This window comes from Delphinapterus leucas, chromosome 20 (genome assembly GCF_059928025.1).
Source record: "Delphinapterus leucas isolate spDelLeu-1000000601 "Yukka" chromosome 20, BTC_Dleu_Yukka2, whole genome shotgun sequence".
Classification (NCBI taxonomy): domain Eukaryota; kingdom Metazoa; phylum Chordata; class Mammalia; order Artiodactyla; family Monodontidae; genus Delphinapterus; species Delphinapterus leucas.
In genome coordinates, this window is record NC_143148.1 from 57,565,907 (window position 1) to 57,585,323 (window position 19,417).

The window sequence follows — 19,417 nt, forward strand, 5'->3', positions numbered from 1 at the left end:
ACATGGGACTGGGTAGCCCTCTGCCGGCCGGGGAGGCGGTGAGAAACAGTGCCCACGACCCCATCGCTGGGTCACTGGATGGCTCTGGGCTTTGTGTTAACCTGGGGTCCACTTCTGAAGGTAGTACTCCTTACCTGCCCCCGGTGAGCTGCAAGCCCTTCTCCTAAAGGGGCCTTCAGGTGCAGAGTTGTATTTGGATGGGTGGCTTCTGTGCCTGTCTGAAGCTCTGGCCAAGCCTTCCAATTCTGGAACCGGTTCCTCCAGCTGGAGGACTCGACATGTGTGAGGAGTTGCACGTTTCCGTGGCTTTGGGGTGGCCAGACCTGGGTGGGGGGCATCCCACGGGCAAATGAGGACATCAGCCCTCCCACCACCATCAGTAGCCCCAGCTGTTTCCCATCTGTAGGATGGAGCTGCACAGGCTTTTTCAGAGGTTAGGGTTTAGATGATGTGTAACGTATGCCGCAGCCTGCCCTCAATGGGTCATTGCACGGGAGGGGCTGAAAGCCTCGGGGGCCTGGGGTTAGTCCCCAAGTGTCTGTCGATATGGTGGTCAGTTCCTGGCCAGGGCGTTAACGTCCACCTCTGGCTCAACCAGTATGACCTCGCATGCTTTCCTTCCGGGCCTCGGTTTTCTCGTCCGTAAAGTGGGAGGGGCAGCGGCACCCGTGTCCGTGGGCTGTCGGGGGTTAAATGCTTTCTTATAAAGCCCGAGAGCTCTTGTGTAAGGGTATGTCAGAGGTGCACAGATCATTCCCAATTCAGTGGCTCTAGGATCTCTGGGATTCTAACTTGTGAAACCCAGAAGGCTCTGTTCCCCTAGACCCGGGCCTTGGCAATGTTTGGTGTGGGGAGGGGCGGTGACCACTTCTCCGACTGAGACCCAGAGGCTCAAGGTGCCAAATCACCCTGCGGACCCTCCCCTGTTGGGGCTGCGGCAGCCAGACGTGTTCTTCTGGGGCCTCACCCACCCCCAGGGTCTTGATCACGTGCTCGCACACTCACCCCTTGCTCAGCAACTTGTTGCCCCCACCCGCGCACCTTGGTGGCAGTGGGTGGGATTGCACCCCGGGTGGGGAGGAGGGAGGTGAAATGGCGGCCCCTCCCCAGCCCGGCCCTTCCTGCGCTCTGATGGCGCATCTGTGACCACAGGCAGCAATAAAAGGAATCGATCGGCAGGCTTTTTTTTTTTTGGTCAGGTTATGCCGTCTTGAAGGAAATCCACGCGTCAAGCTGAGGAGGGCCAGGCCTGTCAGCAGGGGCGGGCAGAGGCCTCCTTTGTGCTCACCTCGGTCTCCTCTCCCCCTGAGCTGAGGCAGAGCCCGTTTGGGGGGGCGAGAGGGCTGGCTGCCGTCGTGTGACACGTGAGGTGGGGCTGTGTCCTCGCTCTGCTGCTTGTCTTCCCCTGAGGGTCTGGCTTGTGGGGTAGGGATTACCCCCCTTTGACTGTTAGTTGGGAGAAACGGGGGGCCCCATGGGAGCTCGTCTGTCTACCCTCTGCCTCCGCGGGGGCTCTTGCCTACGTGCCATTAGACCGCTGGTAATAGGTGTGAAATGGAAAACCAGGGGACGTGAGCGGATTCGTCCTACTGAATTCCTGGTGTCCGTTTGTCTTTGAATGCTTTTTTGTAACTTTTTTACATAGGGTATGTGGTCTTTCTCTGTTCGCTTAAACACGTGAGGATGTGCTAGACTAGATATCAAAGTTGAAGACAGGTGAAGCTAAAATTCTTCATCAGATGACAGTGTTGGAGGGACTTCTGCATCCCAGAGGTGGCAAGGTTGTGTGGTCGGCCCCTGCCGCCTCATGAGTGGGGGAAGGGTAGTTGCCCCCATTTACGGGATGAGAACACTGAGGCTCAGGATCAGCCCCCGTGGCTCTGCCCTGTGGGCTCTCAGGGCCCTGTTTCAATGGACTCTTGGAAAGGATTTCTGGTCGCCCCTGCGTGGGCTCCCAAGGGGAGTGGAAGTGTGTTCTCAGATTGTAGGTTTTAAATCAGATTGATGGGACTTCCCTGGTGGCGCAGTGGATAAGAATCCGCCTGCCAGTGCAGGGGACACGGGTTCGAGCCCTGGTCTGGGAAGATCCCACATGCTGCGGAGCAACTAAGCCTGTGTACCACAACTAGTGAGCCTGCGCTCTAGAGCCCTCGAGCCACAACTACTGAGCCCGTGAGCCACAAGTACTGAAGCCCATGAATGTAGAGCCTGTGCTCCGCAACAGGAGAAGCCGCCGCAATGAGAAGCCCATGCACCGCAGTGAAGAGTAGCCCCAGCTCACCACAGCTGGAGAAAGTCCGCGTGCAGCAAGGAAGACCCAACGCAGCCCCACATACACACACAAAAAAAGAAGAAGAAATAAAAATGAATTACAAAAATATTTTAAAAAATAAATCAGATTGGTGGCCAGGCTTTTCTCTTTTTTGAACACATCGACTTAGCTTTTTTAAGGTGCAGTTTTCACCTAAATACGTGTCTTATAACTAAGAAGGACTTCCTTAGTAGGGATGCCAGTCCCGGGAGCCTGTCACCTGGGCCCGGGGAGTGCATTTTAACCAGACAGCTGGTTTCCAAGTTGAAACCAGCAGGACTGCATCGCCTTTCTCCTTGGGAGGAACTGTGTGTGGTGTGGTGTCTGTGCCGGGCTTCCCCAGCCAGGGCGCTCAGTGGGCCTCAGGGTTTCATGCTGCAGTTTCCAGCCGTGTCCGTGCTCCATGCAGCGAGCGCCCCATGGGTGTGTTCACACCTCAGGACTGATCTGTTGGCTACATTTCCAGAGGGGAGAGGGCTGGGCGTGAAGGCTTGACACATCTTTAAAGATGTTGCCAGATTCCTCCAGAGAGAGTTGCAGGGACTCGCTTTTCTGCCCGCCTGTACAACCCAGACCTTTAGTTACTCAATTCTGGGGTCCCCTCTGTGCCCCTCAGCCCTTGGCCTCCAAGGTCATCCATTCTGCCCACAAGGGGAGGAAAACCCTTTGGTCAGCCTCGGCTTTTGTTGCCCCCACGGCAGGTCTCAGGCATAGATCCCACTGCTCCTTGCCATGTGACCCAAGAGTCCTGGGGGGTGAAGCCTGGTACCCGTGAGAGCTAGTTCTGGCCTCAGCATCCTGCCTGGGGTGCAGGAACCTTACAAGTTCCCAGTTGGGGCTGTGGAGGGGGTTTTGTTTGTTTCTTTGGAGAAAGGGAAGGGTTATTTACGCTTAGGCAGTTGGCTGCTCAGCAGTTGGTGGGCGATGGCTGTGGCCAGAGGAAGGTGGCTGGCTTGACCTGGCGTGTGGCAGGGGTGGGACTAGGGAGCTCATGGCTGGTGGCTCGTGACTGCTTTTGCGGAATTTTACCTGGTCGTCCTGTTCTGAAGCCCACTTTGGCTGCAGGGTAGTTGGTTTTTTCCAGGGGGCATTTTCTGATGTCTGGGCATGGTACCTAGGGCTTTGAAGATGGCAGATGAGCCCAGGTGAGGAAACACCATTAGAACTTGGACCACGGAAACACCATAAGAACTTAGTATTTTACCTTTGACACCCTGGACTCCCTTGGCCTGGTAGAATATATTGGGGGAGGGTGTTAGTATCGGTGTTTGATATGTAAAGAATTCTTCGCTATAGGTGTCTATAATCTGGGTTCGTGGGTGCCAGCCACGTCTACACACACATATCCCCTGTGGGGTTTACAGATGGGCTTCTGCGAACATGGTCAAACTACGTGCAGAATTCAGTGGAAATGTTTTTCTGGGCAGGGGGTCTGGTGTGTCACTTTGAACCATTGTGAGAATGAAACTTTTGCAAAAGCAAAAAAACCCCACAAAAACATCTTATAACTCGAGGCAAGTCCTGGCTTTGATTCACGTGGGACCCACCTGCGGTTGACAGGTGCCGGGATCACCCCGGAAGCTGGGGGTGGAGTTGACCTCTTGCTGCTGAATCTGCTCGAAGGTGTTGCTAACATCTGTGCTGAGCATCCCGGTCGCGCGCACGTTTATTAATCTCCTGTGGACCCTGTTCATCACCCAAACCCACATAGTTCCTAAACAGTAGGGAGTGGCGGGAACTCTGGCGAGTTGCCAACCTAGGGACAGACGAAGGGATGGTCGCCACGCTCGGGATTATGGTTGGTGGCTCCTACTTTTTCAAGGGAAATGGGAAATCTTCATTTTGACTTGAAACCAGTTTTAAGATATCATCCATTGAGTGACATTTCTTTTTTTAATTTTTATTTTTAATATTAAAATATTTTAATTTTTATTTATTAATATTAATATTTAATATTTTATTATATTGGCTGCACCGGGTCTTAGTTGCAGCACACGGGATCTTTGTTGCGGCATGCGGACTCTTAGTTGCGGCCTGCATGTTCCCCCACTAGGGATCGAACCCGGGCCCCCTGCATTGGGAGTGCGGAGTGTTACCCACTGGACCACCCGGGTAGTCCCCGTTGATTCACATTTAAACATGTCTTGACTTCAGGCCAAATAAACAGGTTGATGGATGAAAGGCAGCCCTCTTAGCCTCTGCCACCTGCTGTCTAGTCCCCCCCACCCCAACCCCGAGGTACGGATGGAGAAACTGAGGCTCAGACTACATGAGGACCCGACAGGACCCCACCAGCAGGTGCGGGGGAGCCAGGCCCGGATCCCCATCTTCTGGCTGGTTTCCAACCGAGGATGCAATTCCTTGACTTAACTCCTGGTGGTCCTGCCATGTGAGACTCTGAAGTTGCCCGTCTGCCTGAGCAGGGGGCCAGGCATCCCCCTTCTCCACGTTGAATCTGGTAGGCTGTGCACTGTGAAGGTGGGACTGACATACCTGTTCTGCAGGCTGAGGACCTACTAAGTGCCCTTTGGGCCTGGGGGTGCGGGTGGAGATGCCCGCCCTGCACAGACAGCCTTGTCAACACCCACTCAGTATTGAAGGGACAGGACTTCCCTGGTGGCGCAGTGGTTAAGAATCCGCCTGCCAGTGCAGGGGACACGGGTTCGATCCCTGGTCCAGGAAGATCCCACATGTCACGGAGCAACTAAGCCCGTGCGCCACAACTACTGAAGCCCGCGCGCCTAGAGCCCGTGCTCCGCAACAAGAGAAGCCACTGCAATGAGAAGCCCGCGCACCGCAACGAAGAGTAGCCCCCGCTTGCCGCAACTAGAGAAAAGCCCACGTGCAGCAACAAAGACACAACGCAGACCCCCGAAATTAAAAATAATAATTTGTTTGAAGGGACAAATGCTCTTCTGTTCTCTGATCCTCTCTCCTCACCTGAGGGGCAGGGCAGGAGCTGCCTAAACACCTGGCTTCCTGGGCCCTGGGCTGGGCGGGCCCCGTTCAGCAGCGGCTCAGTCCTCCTCAGAGTTTGGTCTCCCAGTCAGGTTTCCTCCCTTTGGGAGAAGGACCTGGCCTTGACCCCTGCCCTCCTGGCCTGTTTTCCCACCTGCCGGCCCTGGCCTGCTGCTCCATGGAAACTTGGAGGTGTTTGGCCACCGCCTCCTGGCTAGGTTGGGTTCCTGTCCTCTGGGACCTCTGACCCCCACCTGCGTCCTGCACCCCGTGCCTCCGGGCTCCACTCAAAGGGCTCCTTTGTAAGGAGGCGGCCTGGTTAGCTCAGGGGCCTTGGGCACACAAAGGAGTCGCTCCTGGGGTTGTTGCCTGGGTGCCCTCCAGCCCAGAGCTGCTGGAATGTGGGATTCAGGGGGTGCAGTGGCCCCAAGGTGAGGTCTGTTCTTACTCCCTGGCTGTGTGCCACCTCTGATCCTCCCTGCTACCACCTGTGAAATGATGCAGCATGTAGGTGGGCGCTCACAGCGGCCTGCAGGATGGGACGTGACCCCTAGGAGGTGGGGGGGTCCTTTCCAGTGTCTTCTCGTTTACAGGGAAATTGCTGGCATAGCCGCAAGGAAAACTGGATTCCCACCCCAGCATCTCAGCACGCAACCCCAGACAAGGGTATGACTCTTCCAGCCTCAGTTTACCCATCTGTAGAGTGGGGGTCGGGACGGGCCATGTAGGAGGCTCCTCGGGTGACCTGTTTGCCGGGGGTCTGTTCCTGGAGTTACTGTGAAGGGTGATTGGGGTGCTCTGGCCGAAGCCAGGCCTTCTTGTTACTGCTGACGCCGTTGTTAAGGACCACCTCCGGGGGTCTTGGGTGCCACCCTTGACCCGGTCTCTCAGCCTTTTTTGTGTTAATTGTGCGCCTCCCCGGGGCTGCCAGCTTTCTGCCTGCCCCGCACCCCAGGCCGTCTGCCACCCCCTGGCTGCCGCCGCCCTTCATCTGCCCCGTCCCAGGCTGCTCCAGACGCAGCGGCCGTCAAACGTTGTTGTCATCTGCTGCCTGACTTCCGTCCTTTGCATCCACCGGAATCTCCGGGACTCCCGAGCGTCTGAGGCCTTGAACCTCAACCCCTAGGCTGTCCTTGGAGGCCTCTGTCAGCGGGCTGCTCCGGGCGCCAACCCTGTGCCCGTCGCTGTCCGCGGGCAGCAGAGAACCACTCGCTCTCCTCTCCACCCAGGAGCCGCTGCCCCGTGAACCAGCTTGAGTGGCCCCAGCCCCACCTACACCTCCCGGTGTTACCTGGCACCCATGCCCTGAGGGACTCCCATGTGTGGGCGTCTGTCCTGAATGCTTTTCACCCCCGGACCTGGATTCAGCCTCCGGAGAGCCGCCCCCCAAGTGGTGTCGCTAACGTGGCAGTGCGCAGGCAAGGGGGGACCCCCAAATGTTACCCAGCTCCCACCCTGCACCAACCCCCACCATTGGCTGCAGCTGTGGGGCGTTGCTGAACCCGTCTGCCGTGGCTGCCTGGGGACCCCAGAAGTTAGCTTTGCAAACAGCTCACGCCGTGGTGCTGGCTCTGGGAGGAGTGGGCTCCCGTTCCCATTGACTGGGGTCCTGCCAGATACTTTCTGCAGCTCGTAAGCGCCTGCCTTCCCCGTTCTGTAGTCACTTCATAAACACTGCTGACCAACAGGGCTGCACGGGGCGGGGGATGGCAGCCTTGTCGTAAAATGAGCTGCCTCGTTAACTCATTTTACTCCCCGGCCAGGGTCGTCTCCGGACACACAGGCTGGCCTCCCCCCGATCCCCCTCCTCAGTCCTTCCCTCTGGTTCTGGGTCAGGATCCAGGCCATCTGCTACGGCCGTCCCCAAACCAAAACGAAATGGCTTTGGCTCGGTCCGCCGGTTACTGGGGCCTTAGCCTTGGGGAGTACGTCCAATTCTGGGACCCCGGGCAAGAAAAGGCCTCAGTCCCCTTAGAAACCTACAACCTGAGAGGGTGGCCGTCACTGGAAGAGAACATTAAGGCCTGAAGCAGGCCACCCGTGTGCATCCGGGAGCCAGAGGCCTTCCTGACTCTCCCAGGCGCCGCCCCTGCCCCCATCCCCAAGAAAAATTGCTTCATGCGAGCGAGCTCGGGACACGCCAAAGGCACATATAATAATGAATTTATTATGAAGCCGCTCGGGCTCCCGGGATCACGTGGTGCCCCCCGCCGCCGCCTGCTGGGGTCTCTGCTCAGGTGACCCCAGCCTTGTTAGCGCTGCAGAAGTATCGCCCCTTTTGGGGGGCAGGGCAGTGGCATGGAGGCCCCGAGCTGGGGGACACTTGTATTTGTTCACAAACATTTCTCTCTGCGGTAATGAAAAATTACCGAGGGGGGTGATTAGAGAATCCAAGTCCAGATTGCGCACGCGGGCCTGAAACTGAGGCCCTGCTGGGCCCGGCCTCGTGGGGTGTAATTACCCGGGGTGGGGAGTGGCTGTCAGGGGGAAGTGGGGCGGGTTGGTGCTTGAACCGGGAGCCAGCAGAAAATTCATCTCGGCTATTAGCTTGTAATTACAGAGCATGGAGGGAGCAGGCCTGAGGTCTGGAGCCACGGAACAGCGGCGTGAAGACAGCGGTAATTATGGGATCGGTGGGAGGCCGGAGGGAGGCTGAGGCGCGCTGGTTAATAACGCCCTCCGCCCTCACGCAGGGCGGGGAGCCGCGCCGCGACCATGTTTAATGGAGTGTTAGGGGCCTGCCTCCCCCCCCACCCCTTAAGTCCAGCTGTTTGGAACGTTCAGAGTCGATCGGGGTCTGTTCGGAAGCACCGGGACAAGGTGGTTCTGGAACACGTCTGCCAAGCCGTCAGCCCAGCTCGCCCCTCTGCACTTGGATTTGTCGTCTTTGCTTTTTTCTTTTTTTTGGTTTAAGCTTTGTACTGCTTCTGGCCATGTTAGAAACCTGGGCAGGGAAGAGGAAAGGGTATTGGTTAAGGACACCACACTTTGGTAGAAGGAGCGGGAAGGGTGATGGCAGTCCTGGGCCGGGCAGTCCTTGCTTCTGAAGACCGACACCGCCCGGGGGAGGAGGGGGCCGGCAGATGCGGTGCGCGCTGTCGGCCTGGTGGCCTTTCCTCTCCTGCTCTCAGCTTCGGGCACAGGGCAGGGGCTCTCGGCTCTGGGTGTCTGGCCGTGGCGGCTCTTTTCTCCTGGGGGGTCGAGGGGGCAGGAGGTGGACAGTAGCATGTGATGCAAATGAGGTGGCCAGGAGGCCACCTGAGCTCCCCGTGTGTCAGGGGCTGGTACAGCCGGAGAGGGAGCTCTGGCCCTGCCCCCAGGGCCGCCCCAGCCCCCGGCCCTCATCCATCATTGGCCTTCGTGCTGTGGTGCCTATTCCCAGCTGTTAGGATAATGAATTTACATGAGCTGATAATGTAGACAAGAACTCAGTCGATGGCCAGGAGCGCAGAAGTTAATAAATACCTCTCTGATGACGGCGTGGAGGAAGATAGGCACCACTCCTGCTCTGCGGGGCTTCTTGAGGGTGCAGGGCTGCCCGAGGCTCCCTCTCCTCTCCTCTCCACGCACCTCTGGGGCTTCCACGGTCGTGGTGGCACCTGTGGCGGGGTGTGGGACCCACCTGCCTGTGCAGGGCTGGGGGCAGAGCAGCCCTGAAGTGACCGTGAGCCTGTGACTCGGGGTGCGAGGCACACGGCGGGGGCTGTGCTCCCGGAGGCCATGTCGATCCCCAGCAGGTCCAAGGTGACCCTTTACGGGGTCTCTGGGTCCCCCGAATTTGGCCTTTGTCCTTCCCCGTCCTAGGTGCAAGGGGGCCGTCACCCCAGCTGCCGGTGGTCCCTCGGGCCCCTGCCTCCCCTCCCCTCCCCTCCCTTCCCGATGCACACATGCTGAGGAGGGATGCTAATTTTAGACTCCCCTAACGAAGCTGCTCATTTGGAATTCTATTTTAAGTGACCTGACATCAGCAGAGCAGCTTTCCTGGCCCGAAGCTGCTCCAGAGACCACAACTGACACCACGACAGGGACGCTAGCTTTGGGGGAGCCCCAGGAGCCTGGGGGCGCTGTACATGGGGCCTGTGCAGCACGTGCCGGGCTCTAAGGAGGGGGGAGAGCAGGCTCAGAGGGGGGTGGGGCGTCACTGGATGCCAGTAGGAGTGTGACGGTGTCATTCAGGTGGCGGCTGGTCCAGGAGGGGGCAGAGGGTGGGTCTGCCCCCCAGAACCCTGGTCACCAGGGAAAGGCGGGGGTTGTCGGTGAGGGTTTGGGTTCCAGGAGGGGCACCCCAGTTCCCTCAGCTCCCGCATCTGCCCCGCAGGAGGCCCCGGTCTGGGGAAGACCCCATCCCCCTGTTGGTTATTCCAAACTCATGCAGGCAAGTCTATCTGTTTGTGGGCCCCCCACTTTTAAAAACCTGGTTCACTACAGAAAAACTAGAACAGAGAGAAGTAAAAAGGCTAAAAACGAGAAAATTGTTCCTCCTGCTGTCACCTGAAGACCCCCACCCGTGGCCTTAAGGGGCCCGTGACACTTTGGGGTCTGCCCCGGGATTTGCCCCATGGCTGCTCCCCACTTATTCGAGCACCCGTGCACCATCCTGCCCAGCGCTGGTAGCTGGCGGTCACAGCATGTCCGCCTGGGTCACCAGCTGGCCAGCCTGCCACAGGGCCACTGGGCAGAGAGCTCCACATCTGCTCCCTGGGCCACGGGGACCGGTCACTGGGAGGTGCAGGACTGCTTCGCCTGCCTCACTTTGCCGGCCCCCCTCCCCTCTGTCTGGAGGCAGCATGCGGTGTGGGCTGTGGGGTGGAGCAGAGCCAGGCCCTCCTGCTGCGGCCCCAGGATGGGTCTGGATCTGGGCCCTGACCAGCTTTATGTACGTGGGACACAGGTGCTGTGTTCAGGTAATCCCAGCCCTGCTGTTGACCGGCTGTCGGCCCTTGGGCCCAAGCTTGGAGTCTCCCTTCTGTAAAATGGGCACAGTGACACCTTTCCCTTAGAGGTGAAAGGATTTAAAGGTGGTGGCTAGTCCTCTAAGGAATGTGGGAAAGGGGAGGGAGGCGGTTAATGGCCTTGGATGGCATCAGAGGGGCCCGATTTGGAGACTCGGGGGGTAAAGAAGGTACAGAGTATCTGCAGGTGGTTGAACTTCCACAGAGGAAGGGAAATAGAGATTGAGGGTGGTGATCAATAGAGGACGTGGAGGTGGCACTCATTGTAGCAGTTACCTAACGCTGCGTAACAAGCTATCCCAAACCTAAAGGTGTCGGGATGCGGAAGCAGCTCGGCCGGGCAGCTCTGGCCCAGAGTCTGGTGTGAAGGAACGGCTGTGGGGGCTGTGATCTCATTAGAAGTATCCCCTGGGGCTGGAGGAGCTGCTGCCGAGATGGTTCATGCTTCAGTTGGCTGTTGGCTGGAGGCCTCAGTTCCCTGAATGTGGGATTCCCTACAGGTACCTAGGGCATCCTCACAACCTGGCAGGTGACCCCTGCCCGCCCCGCCCCCCCCATGGCTCCAGTGATCCAGGAGAGCGCAGGGAGGTGGCCAGGGGCCTTTCATGACCTCACTTTGGCGGTCGCCACGCTTCTGTCGTGTTGTGTTCAGTGGAAGTGAGTTGAGAGGTCTGGCCCACATCGAGAGAAGAGGGTTCGTCCCTGCCTCTTGAAGGATGAGTGCCAGACTTGGACGCGTTTCTAAACCACCGTAGTCAAGCGTACCTGAGCTGTGAGTGTGCTGCACCTCTTGGTCTGGCCTCACAGCTGGGCCTTGGACTGGTCAGCTGGTGTCATGAGCGGTGAAAACATCGCATCTGGGCCCAGGAAATGGGGTTCGAGTCCTAGGATGTGCTGCTGAGCTGTGTGGCCTTGGATTGTCTGTGTGGCCTTGGGTCGTCTCTGTGACCTTGGGTCGTCTCTGTGACCGTGACCGATCTTCGAACAGCTCCTGGCCTCGGTGTCCCCACCGGTGCTCCGCTGGCCTCTCGGGATCGTCTGAGACCCTGAGGGCAGGCCCAGGGTGGGAGTGAGTGTGGGGTTGGGGGGGTGTCCACTGCTGCTGCGGCCTGTCCCAGGCCCATCACGAGGCTGTCTTGAGAGGTGACCCGACCGTCTGTGTGACCTGATGTCCCGGGGAGGATCTTCGTTTCCCTGGGGTACGGAGCCCCGGGGTCCCCTGTCACATACCTTGTCTCCGGGCAGCACCTCGTGGCGATGCCTTCCTCTAGGTGTTGGTCAGGACCTCCAGGACCTGTGCGAGCCATGCCCAGATGGGGTCCCCACAGGGTGGTGCTCCCTTGTATACCACCACCCGCCCCCCAAGAAAAGAAACCCATCGGTCGGTCCACTGAGTGTGGGTGCTGAGGGTGCTTCGGTTCCGAGCAGGACCCAGAAGACGTCTGGACCGCCCAGAGCAGGTCCTGCGTGGGGTCACGTTCTCGGTGTCCCCGCAGGCAGCAGGACAAGAGCTCCAGTCCCCCTCTGTCCCGGGGTGTCCTGTGTGTTCGCGTTGACCAGCCAGTGCCACTCACGGATGTGGAGAGCTGGGCTGTGTGACTCCCGGCCCGGACACGGAAGGGATGGGGGTGGGGGTGAGAGGCACAGATTCGGCTCATTGGGTCCCATTTTGCCCAGCCTGACCCATATGAGCCTAGCCAAGCCCCTCGCCCACCCAAGACCTGGGTTTCTGCCCCCGTCCGCTGACCAGCTGCGTGATAATAACAGCGACTCCTGGGATGTGCCAGTCGTGCTCTGGAGCTTCTCATGTAATTTACCTCCTTGAACCCTCACGGAATTAACTTCATGAGGCAGACTTTGTCTTTATCCCCCATTTATAGATGAGGAGACTGAGGAGGCCCAGAGAGGCCAAGTAACTTGCCCAACATCACACAGCTGCAGGTGGCAGAGCCGGGATTCAGGTCCCAGTGTGTGGCAGCCTGGTCCATGCTGAGCCTGACCTCCAGGCCCCGTGGCCGGCAGCACCTCCTGCCCTCCCTGTTCACATCTTCCGTGGAGGAGGAGAGGGGCCCGAGGGGGGCCTGGGCCGAGCTTCTGGGACATGGCGTCCATCGGGCTCCACGGCCCTCCAGTGGCTGGCTGGGTGCCGGCTTGGCTGAGAAAGGACTCTTGTTAGGAACCTGTGTTTTCTAGTGATCAGCCTGCTGGGGCAGGGACCCTGCGCCCCGCTGGGTTCTCAAGTTTCTCTGGTGGGCTTGCGGTGCCTGTGGGCATGTGGTTCCCACCGTCTCCCCTGTTCTTCCAGAAAGAGGAGGCCACGTGGGGTCAGCCTCGGGTTGGTGCCGCCCCGGCCGCTCAGTGGGCCTGCTGCCGTGGGGCCCTGTCGCCCGGCGTGGCGCCGCCCACGTGACCCGCCGGCAGCTGGGAGGCCAGCCTGGGCACAGGGGCGCTTGTGCAGGTCCTTTATTTCCGAGGTGCGAGCCCTTTCCCGAGAGAACAGTGTTCCCTCGAACTTGCGCCTGCCTCGATACTGCCTTTTATGCGCCCCTCATCCCATCCCTGCTGTGGCCGTTTATGCGGCCGAGCCCCCAAGATCTCTTTTGCCGCCTGCCCGGCGAGAGGGCGATGGTGGCCGCGGCCCGGCTCTCCGGGACCCTGGGTTCAGGACGTGTGTCGGCGCCCGCGGCCTCTCCTGGCTAGTTCTGGGGGCAGGGCAGGTCTCAGGGGCCCACCCCTGCCTGGCCACCGGTGGGGGTCCCCAGTGTTCACCTGGCTACCCGCAGGGACAGGCATGGAAGCAGGTTGCAGTTAGACTCGAGTTGGACCGTATGCAGAGTGCTGCAGAGGTGGCGTGGGCTCTGGGGGTTGCGGAGAGCCCCTTGGGGTGGGGACCGTGGCCTGGGGACAGCACATGTTCCTGCCCTGTCATCTTCTGGGACACTCTGTGCTTGTGCTCTCTCACCCCTCCCATGACTCCCCAGGTCCCCTCCCCAGGTGACCCCGGGTGTTCCCTGGAGCTGTCCCTCCTAGGTCTCCGTCTGGGGCTTCGCAAGTTCGTTTACCTCTCCCTGCACCCAGCCCGTTGCCCGTGCCACCCGCGAGGCCGTGCGCTTTGATCTACGCCTCTCGAATGTACCCACGGTGAGGGAGCGGGGATGTGGCAGGTGCCCCTGAGAGGGCAGGAGAAGTTAACCGAAGACTGACTTACGGCACTGTTCACGCCCGCCCGCGAGGGAGCCCGGCCGATATCCGTGGGGCGCGTGGGGCCGGGTGAAGGTTGAGCCACCTCAGCACTTGAAAGGCCGGGGGCTCATGGGAAGGCAACTGATCTCACTCCTGGCAGGTGGCGGCTCCTTGGCCCGCGTGGCACCTGAACCTGGATCCCCGTGGGAAGGGGGCTTCCCCTGGACAGCGGTTTAGACCTGCGGTCGCGGGTCTTCTAGCGTCTAGGCGGGGTTTGCGCCGGGCGAGACCGCAGCAGGGTCTGCAGGTGGCTGTGTTTTTCTCCTCTGAGGCACCTTCTCAGTGCAGACCCGCTGGGTGCCTGTGGCTTTGGGATTCAAGGGGGGATGGTAGCGGCACAGGATGGCTCCGGCCAACCCGCCTGGGATGATCCCGGGTCTGTGCCGCCTGCCCGTACGAGCCTGTTTGCTTTTGTGGAAGGAGAAGGACGTGCTCCCTCAGTCTACAGAGCTATGTGCTGAAGGCCTGGCAGAAGTGTGTTCGTCTTCGTGATCCTCAGTGGCTCAGCCCTTTCCCTTTCCTCTGGCGTTCTTCTCTTTCTTGCGAGGACACTGGCCCCGCGCCTGTCGGGATGCTCTCAGATCTTCCGGAGAGGCTGTCGGCTCGGGCCGGGGTGAGCCGTTGGGCATCTGGACTCACCGGGGTCCTGGGCACAGCGGCTCTTTGCTTACGGAGCCGAGAGGGTGGGGCTGCCCGCGGACGCCGGGGCCGCCGGCGCAGCTCCCGCTCCCCGCATGCTGCCCGCTGGCACCGGCCCCCCAGGCCGCACAGACCCCGCTCTGGTGCCAGGCCCTCCTGCTCTCTGGGTGACTTCTGGTTCTTCTTTTCCTGTTTCAGGCATGAGCCATGAGCCCAAGTCCCCTTCACTAGGGATGCTTTCCACCGCGACCAGGACCACCGCCACCGTCAACCCCCTCACCCCCTCGCCGCTCAATGGCGCCCTGGTGCCCAGCGGCAGCCCCGCCACCAGCAGCGCGCTGTCGGCCCAGGCCGCGCCGTCCTCCAGCTTTGCTGCCGCGCTGCGCAAGCTCGCCAAACAGGCGGAGGAGCCCAGAGGTAAGAGGCGCGCCCGCCGGGCGGCTCCACGAAGCGGGGGAGAGAGCGGCCCCTTCCTTCCTGCCCAGGCCTCGCGGCTCCTGCGCTCGGGGGGCAGCAGCCGGTCCCACGAGCCGCCGCCCCGCACGTGCACGGGGCTCCGGGGGCGGGGCCGCTCCCGCCCACGTGCTTGCGCGCCCGCGTCTACACGTGCTGGCTTTTCTCGTGCTGCCTCGTTCTGGCGGGGACCGCGCTGCCTGACCCCCGCCCGTCCGGTGAGCCCAGCGGCCCCAGCAGCTCTGCTTGCTCCTGCTTCCCGCGCTCTCTGCTGCTCTGTCCTTCTTTGGCTGTAGGACCACCGAGGGGGCGTCCAGCAGCTGTGGCTTCAGAGGGTGGATGTGCTGCACCCCGATACGTCCCTCAGGAGCCCCCAGCCTGCCCCGGGGGCCTCTTCCCAGGTGGCATGTTTCCCGGGAGACCGGGAGCACCAGGCCTTGATACCCCCTCCAGACGTGGCAGGGAGCAGCACGGTCTCTGGAAACCCTCTTTATCCCGAGTGCCCCAAAGTGGGGGCACAGCTTAATCCGTCCAAGGCAGGGGTCTTGGGGTGGCATGGACAGGTGTCCCCCAGAGGTCCGGAGCCCCAGCTCCTGGTGGGAAGTGACGTGCTCTGTGACTTTGGGCAAGCGCTGACCCTCTCTGAGCTTCAGCCTTCCTGTTTGGTACGACGAGGCTCACTACAGCTCTGGCTTCGGGCACTTCTAGGGCTGTTAGTCCAAGGGCTGCTGGCTGGATGAGTGGGGCTGGCGGGCAGTTTGCAACCAGAGCTGCTGGGAGGCCTGGGCCGTTGTGGGTTCTGGTGCAGGCCTCTCAGGCACCCTCTGGACTCACTGCTTGGAGGCAGGGGGTCGGCCTCCCGGGCAGAGGAAGCAGAGACCCTGGGTGCCTCTGCCGGCCATCTGCCTTGCCCCAAATGTCCAGGGCCTCTGGGGCACCCAAAGAACACGTGTGCGGGAACTCTGTCTGTCTTTGTGGACTCTGGGGTCTCTAGCTCAGCAGAGCGGACATTTGCCCTGACTGGGGTGGCTGGGGGTCTGCTGATTTCTGAATCTGACTTGTCTCCACACCCTTGCTGATCACGTGGTTGTTGGACGGAGGAGGAATGTGAGGGGGGTAGACAGGAGTTGACGGGCAGCGTGGATGTGGCCCAGGAGCGAAGGCCTTCGGGGCCCGGTTTCTGCCTTGCTAGGGATCGCCCTCACTGCTGGTGTCCACCTGCCCTGGGCTGTTCTGTCCACCCAGATAGACCTTCCCAGTCCCTGCACGCATGCCCCTCCTTGCCCACCATGGGCACCTTGCCCACCACGCGGCCGGAGAGCAGAGATATGGTGAGCTTCGTGCCGGCGAGGCCCCCAGAACAGACAGGCTGGCTGCGAGCACCCCGGGAGCAGCGTGCACAGTGGCACCCTGGGCTGGGGCCGAGACTTGGGGGGTCTCTTCAGAGTCAACGCAAAGCCCCCAGAGCAGAACTTGGTCCCTGCTTTGGTGTCTTCCTTCCCGGCATTCCAGGAGGAGAAACAGGGCTGGCGCAGCTTTCAAAGACAACTGTCAGCACGTGGGAGACACTGGGGCCATCTGGCTGAGTCACCCCTGAGTGTCAGGGCTTCAGCCAACAGCTGTGTCCGCTCCCGGGCAGCTGGGCTCATCCTGGGGCGACACCCCCCCCCCCGGTCTGTAGAGGATGTGGCAGTGAAAGGGCGCGTTTCCCTCCTTGCCGAGTGGGCGGTGGAGAGGTCTGCGGGCGTGGCTCACGCGAGAGCCTGCCTTGGTGGCCTCCGTCTCCTCTCTGCTGCCCCAGGCTGGCGCCAGCGTCCGGCTCGAATAATGGGCCGGTGGACAGCCCGCGTGCCGGAGATGGCCGGGCCTTGCTGGCCGGGAGCAGCGTGTGCCGTCGTGGAGCGGACCCTGCTCCCCGGGGGCTGCGATCTGGGTGTTCTACGTGACGCCCGGGAGCTTTGTGACGGAGGATCAGGAGATAGAGGAGAGGGCGAGCCACGCTGGCCTGAGCTTGTGCTGTCCACCGCTGGTTGACCCGAGGCTATTCCCATCGTTCTGACGAGAAAGCCGAGGTTTGGGTGGGGGGGTGCTCAGTATTTGGACCCTGGGCTGCTCTGATGCTCGAGTTACTCTGTGTGTGTTCTGGGGACTTGTGACCTCATTTCTGGCTCTGGGGGCCCCAGGCAAAGTCTGGAGTTTAAAGCAGCAGTGATGAGATTCATTGGCAGTGCATCATCTGGTGCACCCTAGTGGGGCTTTGGTTTGAAGAAATGAGCTCAGTTACTCTCCGGAGCATCCTCTGGGCCACATCCCATGCCTGGTCCCCATTTTTCTCACGGAGCTGCCCCAGCTTTGATGGGCTGTCTCCCGTCTGTAGAATTGGCTGGCAGCCCAGAGTCGTCAGCCCATTGTACAGGTGGGGAAGCTGAGGCTCAGAGAGGTCAGGTCATGAGCGTGAGGTCACACAGCTGGTGAGGACACGCCCTGTGCCCCTCAACTGCTGCTCCTTCAGCCTTTCCAAGTGGATGTGGAGAGCCGGACTTGGGACGGCAAGACTGAGTGCATGGTCCTGGCTGGGGGGGGCACCCCCTTCCCACCCCCCAGCACCCACCACAGTGGTACAGGGAGCCCTGGGAGGGGGGGCTCTGTGCTCCCCACAGAGCAGGGGACAGAGTGGAGATGTGGGCTGTCAGCTTCTAGAAGCCTGGGGGCTGTAGGGGCACAGGGGGGAGAGCCAGCAGCCCCCCAGCTCCCCTGCCTGCCTCTCCACCAGGGACCAGAGAGCCCAAGGGGGACGTTTGCTGGGCTTGGTGATGATGGCGGGTGGGGGGGGTTGATTTTTTTGCTTGTTAATAACTTTTTAAGGTATAATTCACGTCCCGAAAAATTCATCTTTTAAAGGACACAATTTAGTGGGGTTTTGTGCATTCAGAGTTCTGTGACCATCACTCTTAATTCTAGTATGTTTTGTCACCCCTAAAAGAAACCCTGTCCCCATGCCGTCCCCCAGCCCTGGCAGCCAGGATCCGCTGTCTGGACATCTGTCACCTGTGGGTGCACGCAGCCCCGCGGCTGGCTTCCGCTCTCAGACCGGTGTTTGCAGGGCTGTCCACGCACGGCGCACTTCTCGTGGGTGGTTGGCACCGCACACCTGTCACCAGGTGTGTGAGGAGGTGGACCCAGCAAGGGCTCTCCCGTCCTGCATCGCGGCGGTGACCGTTTATTGAGCACCTGCTGAGAGCAGGGCAGTCTCCCGCTGCGTTCCCAGCACAGCCCTGGCCTCTGTTCTCTGTCAGTCTTGCTGGTGGGCAAAGCCGAGAGCTTCGGGCTCGCTGGTGTCCCGAGCCATAGGCAGCAGAGGGGACTCTGGAAACTCCACGGCCTCCTGCTCCGCCCTGGCATCCGTGTCCACCTTCCCAGAGAAGGGAGCCACCGCCTCTGCCGCAGCTGTCCCTCCCTGAGGACGAGGCCCCCGTCTCTTCGGGGTAACCCAGGACCCCATGGCTGACCCCAGAGGGCCCTGTCCCCAAGGGCAGAGGTCCCAGGTGGAGCAGGTACGGCGTCCCCTCCTGCACAGGGAGGTGGTGGGAGAGGCGGGCCCGACGGCAGAGCCAAGACAGCCGAGGCCACAGCCCTCCCCCCCACCCCCACCCCGCAGGCCCCTCCTGCTGCCCGGCCCGTGCTGGTCAGCCGCGGGGCGCCTGGGTGCTGGCCGCAACCCTGGGCACCTCTGGCTGCCTCGTGACCCTCTCCTCCGGCCCCGCCGCCCCCCATGCTGCGGAAGCGTCTTACCCTGAGCCGTGGCCCAGCTCTCCTCTCTGCTTCCCCGGCTGATGTCTTTCCTCACGTCGTGTCTCCAGGCTGCAGTTTAAAAATCCAGTTCAGAGCAAGTAATCCACGTGCCCATTATTTGCTCTGCCCCCAGAGAGAGGATGCGAGGAGGAGACATTGGCCCCTGCTGGGTTTTCATCTTTCCTGAGGCTTCTTTGCAGCCCCAAGGTCCTGCTCCGTGCCCGTCGGCCAGCAGGGGGCCGGGTGTCTTTCCCTGGGGGACTCGAAGGGACTGCCTGTCCGGGGAGGGGGAGGGGCCATATCTGCCTGGCCCTGTAACCCACTCTGACGCGGGCGCCCAGCAGGGTGGACACGGACGCCGGCAGATTCTGGTTCACGCCCTTGCTGTGTGGCCTGGGCACGGAGCTCTACCTCTCTGAGCTGCCTTGTGTCCTCAGGATGAGGGTAGCGTCTAGGGACTTCCCTGGTGGTCCAGTGGTTAGGGCTCGGTGCTTCCAATGCAGGGGACGTGGGTCCGATCCCTGGTCTGGAAACTAAGATCCCGCGTGCCTCACGGCACAGCCAAAAATAAAAAAGTTAAAAAACAACAGAGGCTGGGGATAACGTCTCTGCTCCGTAGGTTTTGCCGACGTAGGAAGAACACGCTCCAGGTGCGGCGCCGTGTGCCGTAGATGAGACCCGGCCATCCCCACCTTCCCCCACCCCTGCGGTGCAGCCAGGGCTGAGGGGCCGGGAAAGGAAGGCGAGTGCTTCCATGGCTGAGGGCGGGGCTGAGTTGCTGCGCACGTGTCTCGAGGCCCAGATTGACCCCGTTTGGGGAGAGAGCCCGTCCTGTCCGGGCCAGAGGAGTTGCCACGGCTGCTCCCAAACGTCCTGACAGCGTGGGTGCGCGCAGGCCCAGGGCAGCCGCTCCCTGTCACCTCGACCCTCGTCTTGGCTTTTGGAGAAAGGGAGTCCCAGGCTGTGACCAGGCCCACACAGCATGTTCTGGAAGGAGCCTCGGGCTGCACGTTTGGGCCTGACCCCCACGTTGGTCCCGGTTGTACCCGTGGGACCCTCCGGCAGTGAT

General features: G+C 60.8%; 1 protein-coding gene across 11 annotated transcripts in view; it reads left to right on the forward strand.

The window, feature by feature from the left end:
• GSE1 (Gse1 coiled-coil protein) overlaps window positions 1–19,417 on the forward strand; it is a 414,574-nt gene that overhangs the window by 366,941 nt on the left and 28,216 nt on the right. For 5 of the 11 annotated variants that reach the window (XM_089903375.1, XM_089903376.1, XM_022582999.3 and 2 more), the window contains one exon: window positions 14,302–14,520. The exons of 4 other annotated variants lie outside the window; for them this stretch is intronic. In XM_089903375.1, the coding sequence (XP_089759501.1) occupies window positions 14,302–14,520 (219 nt within the window). Of the gene's footprint in view, window positions 1–7,816; window positions 7,888–14,301; window positions 14,521–19,417 lie in introns of all 11 variants that reach the window. 2 more of the 11 variants (XM_089903377.1, XM_089903379.1) reach the window with 2 other exon arrangements.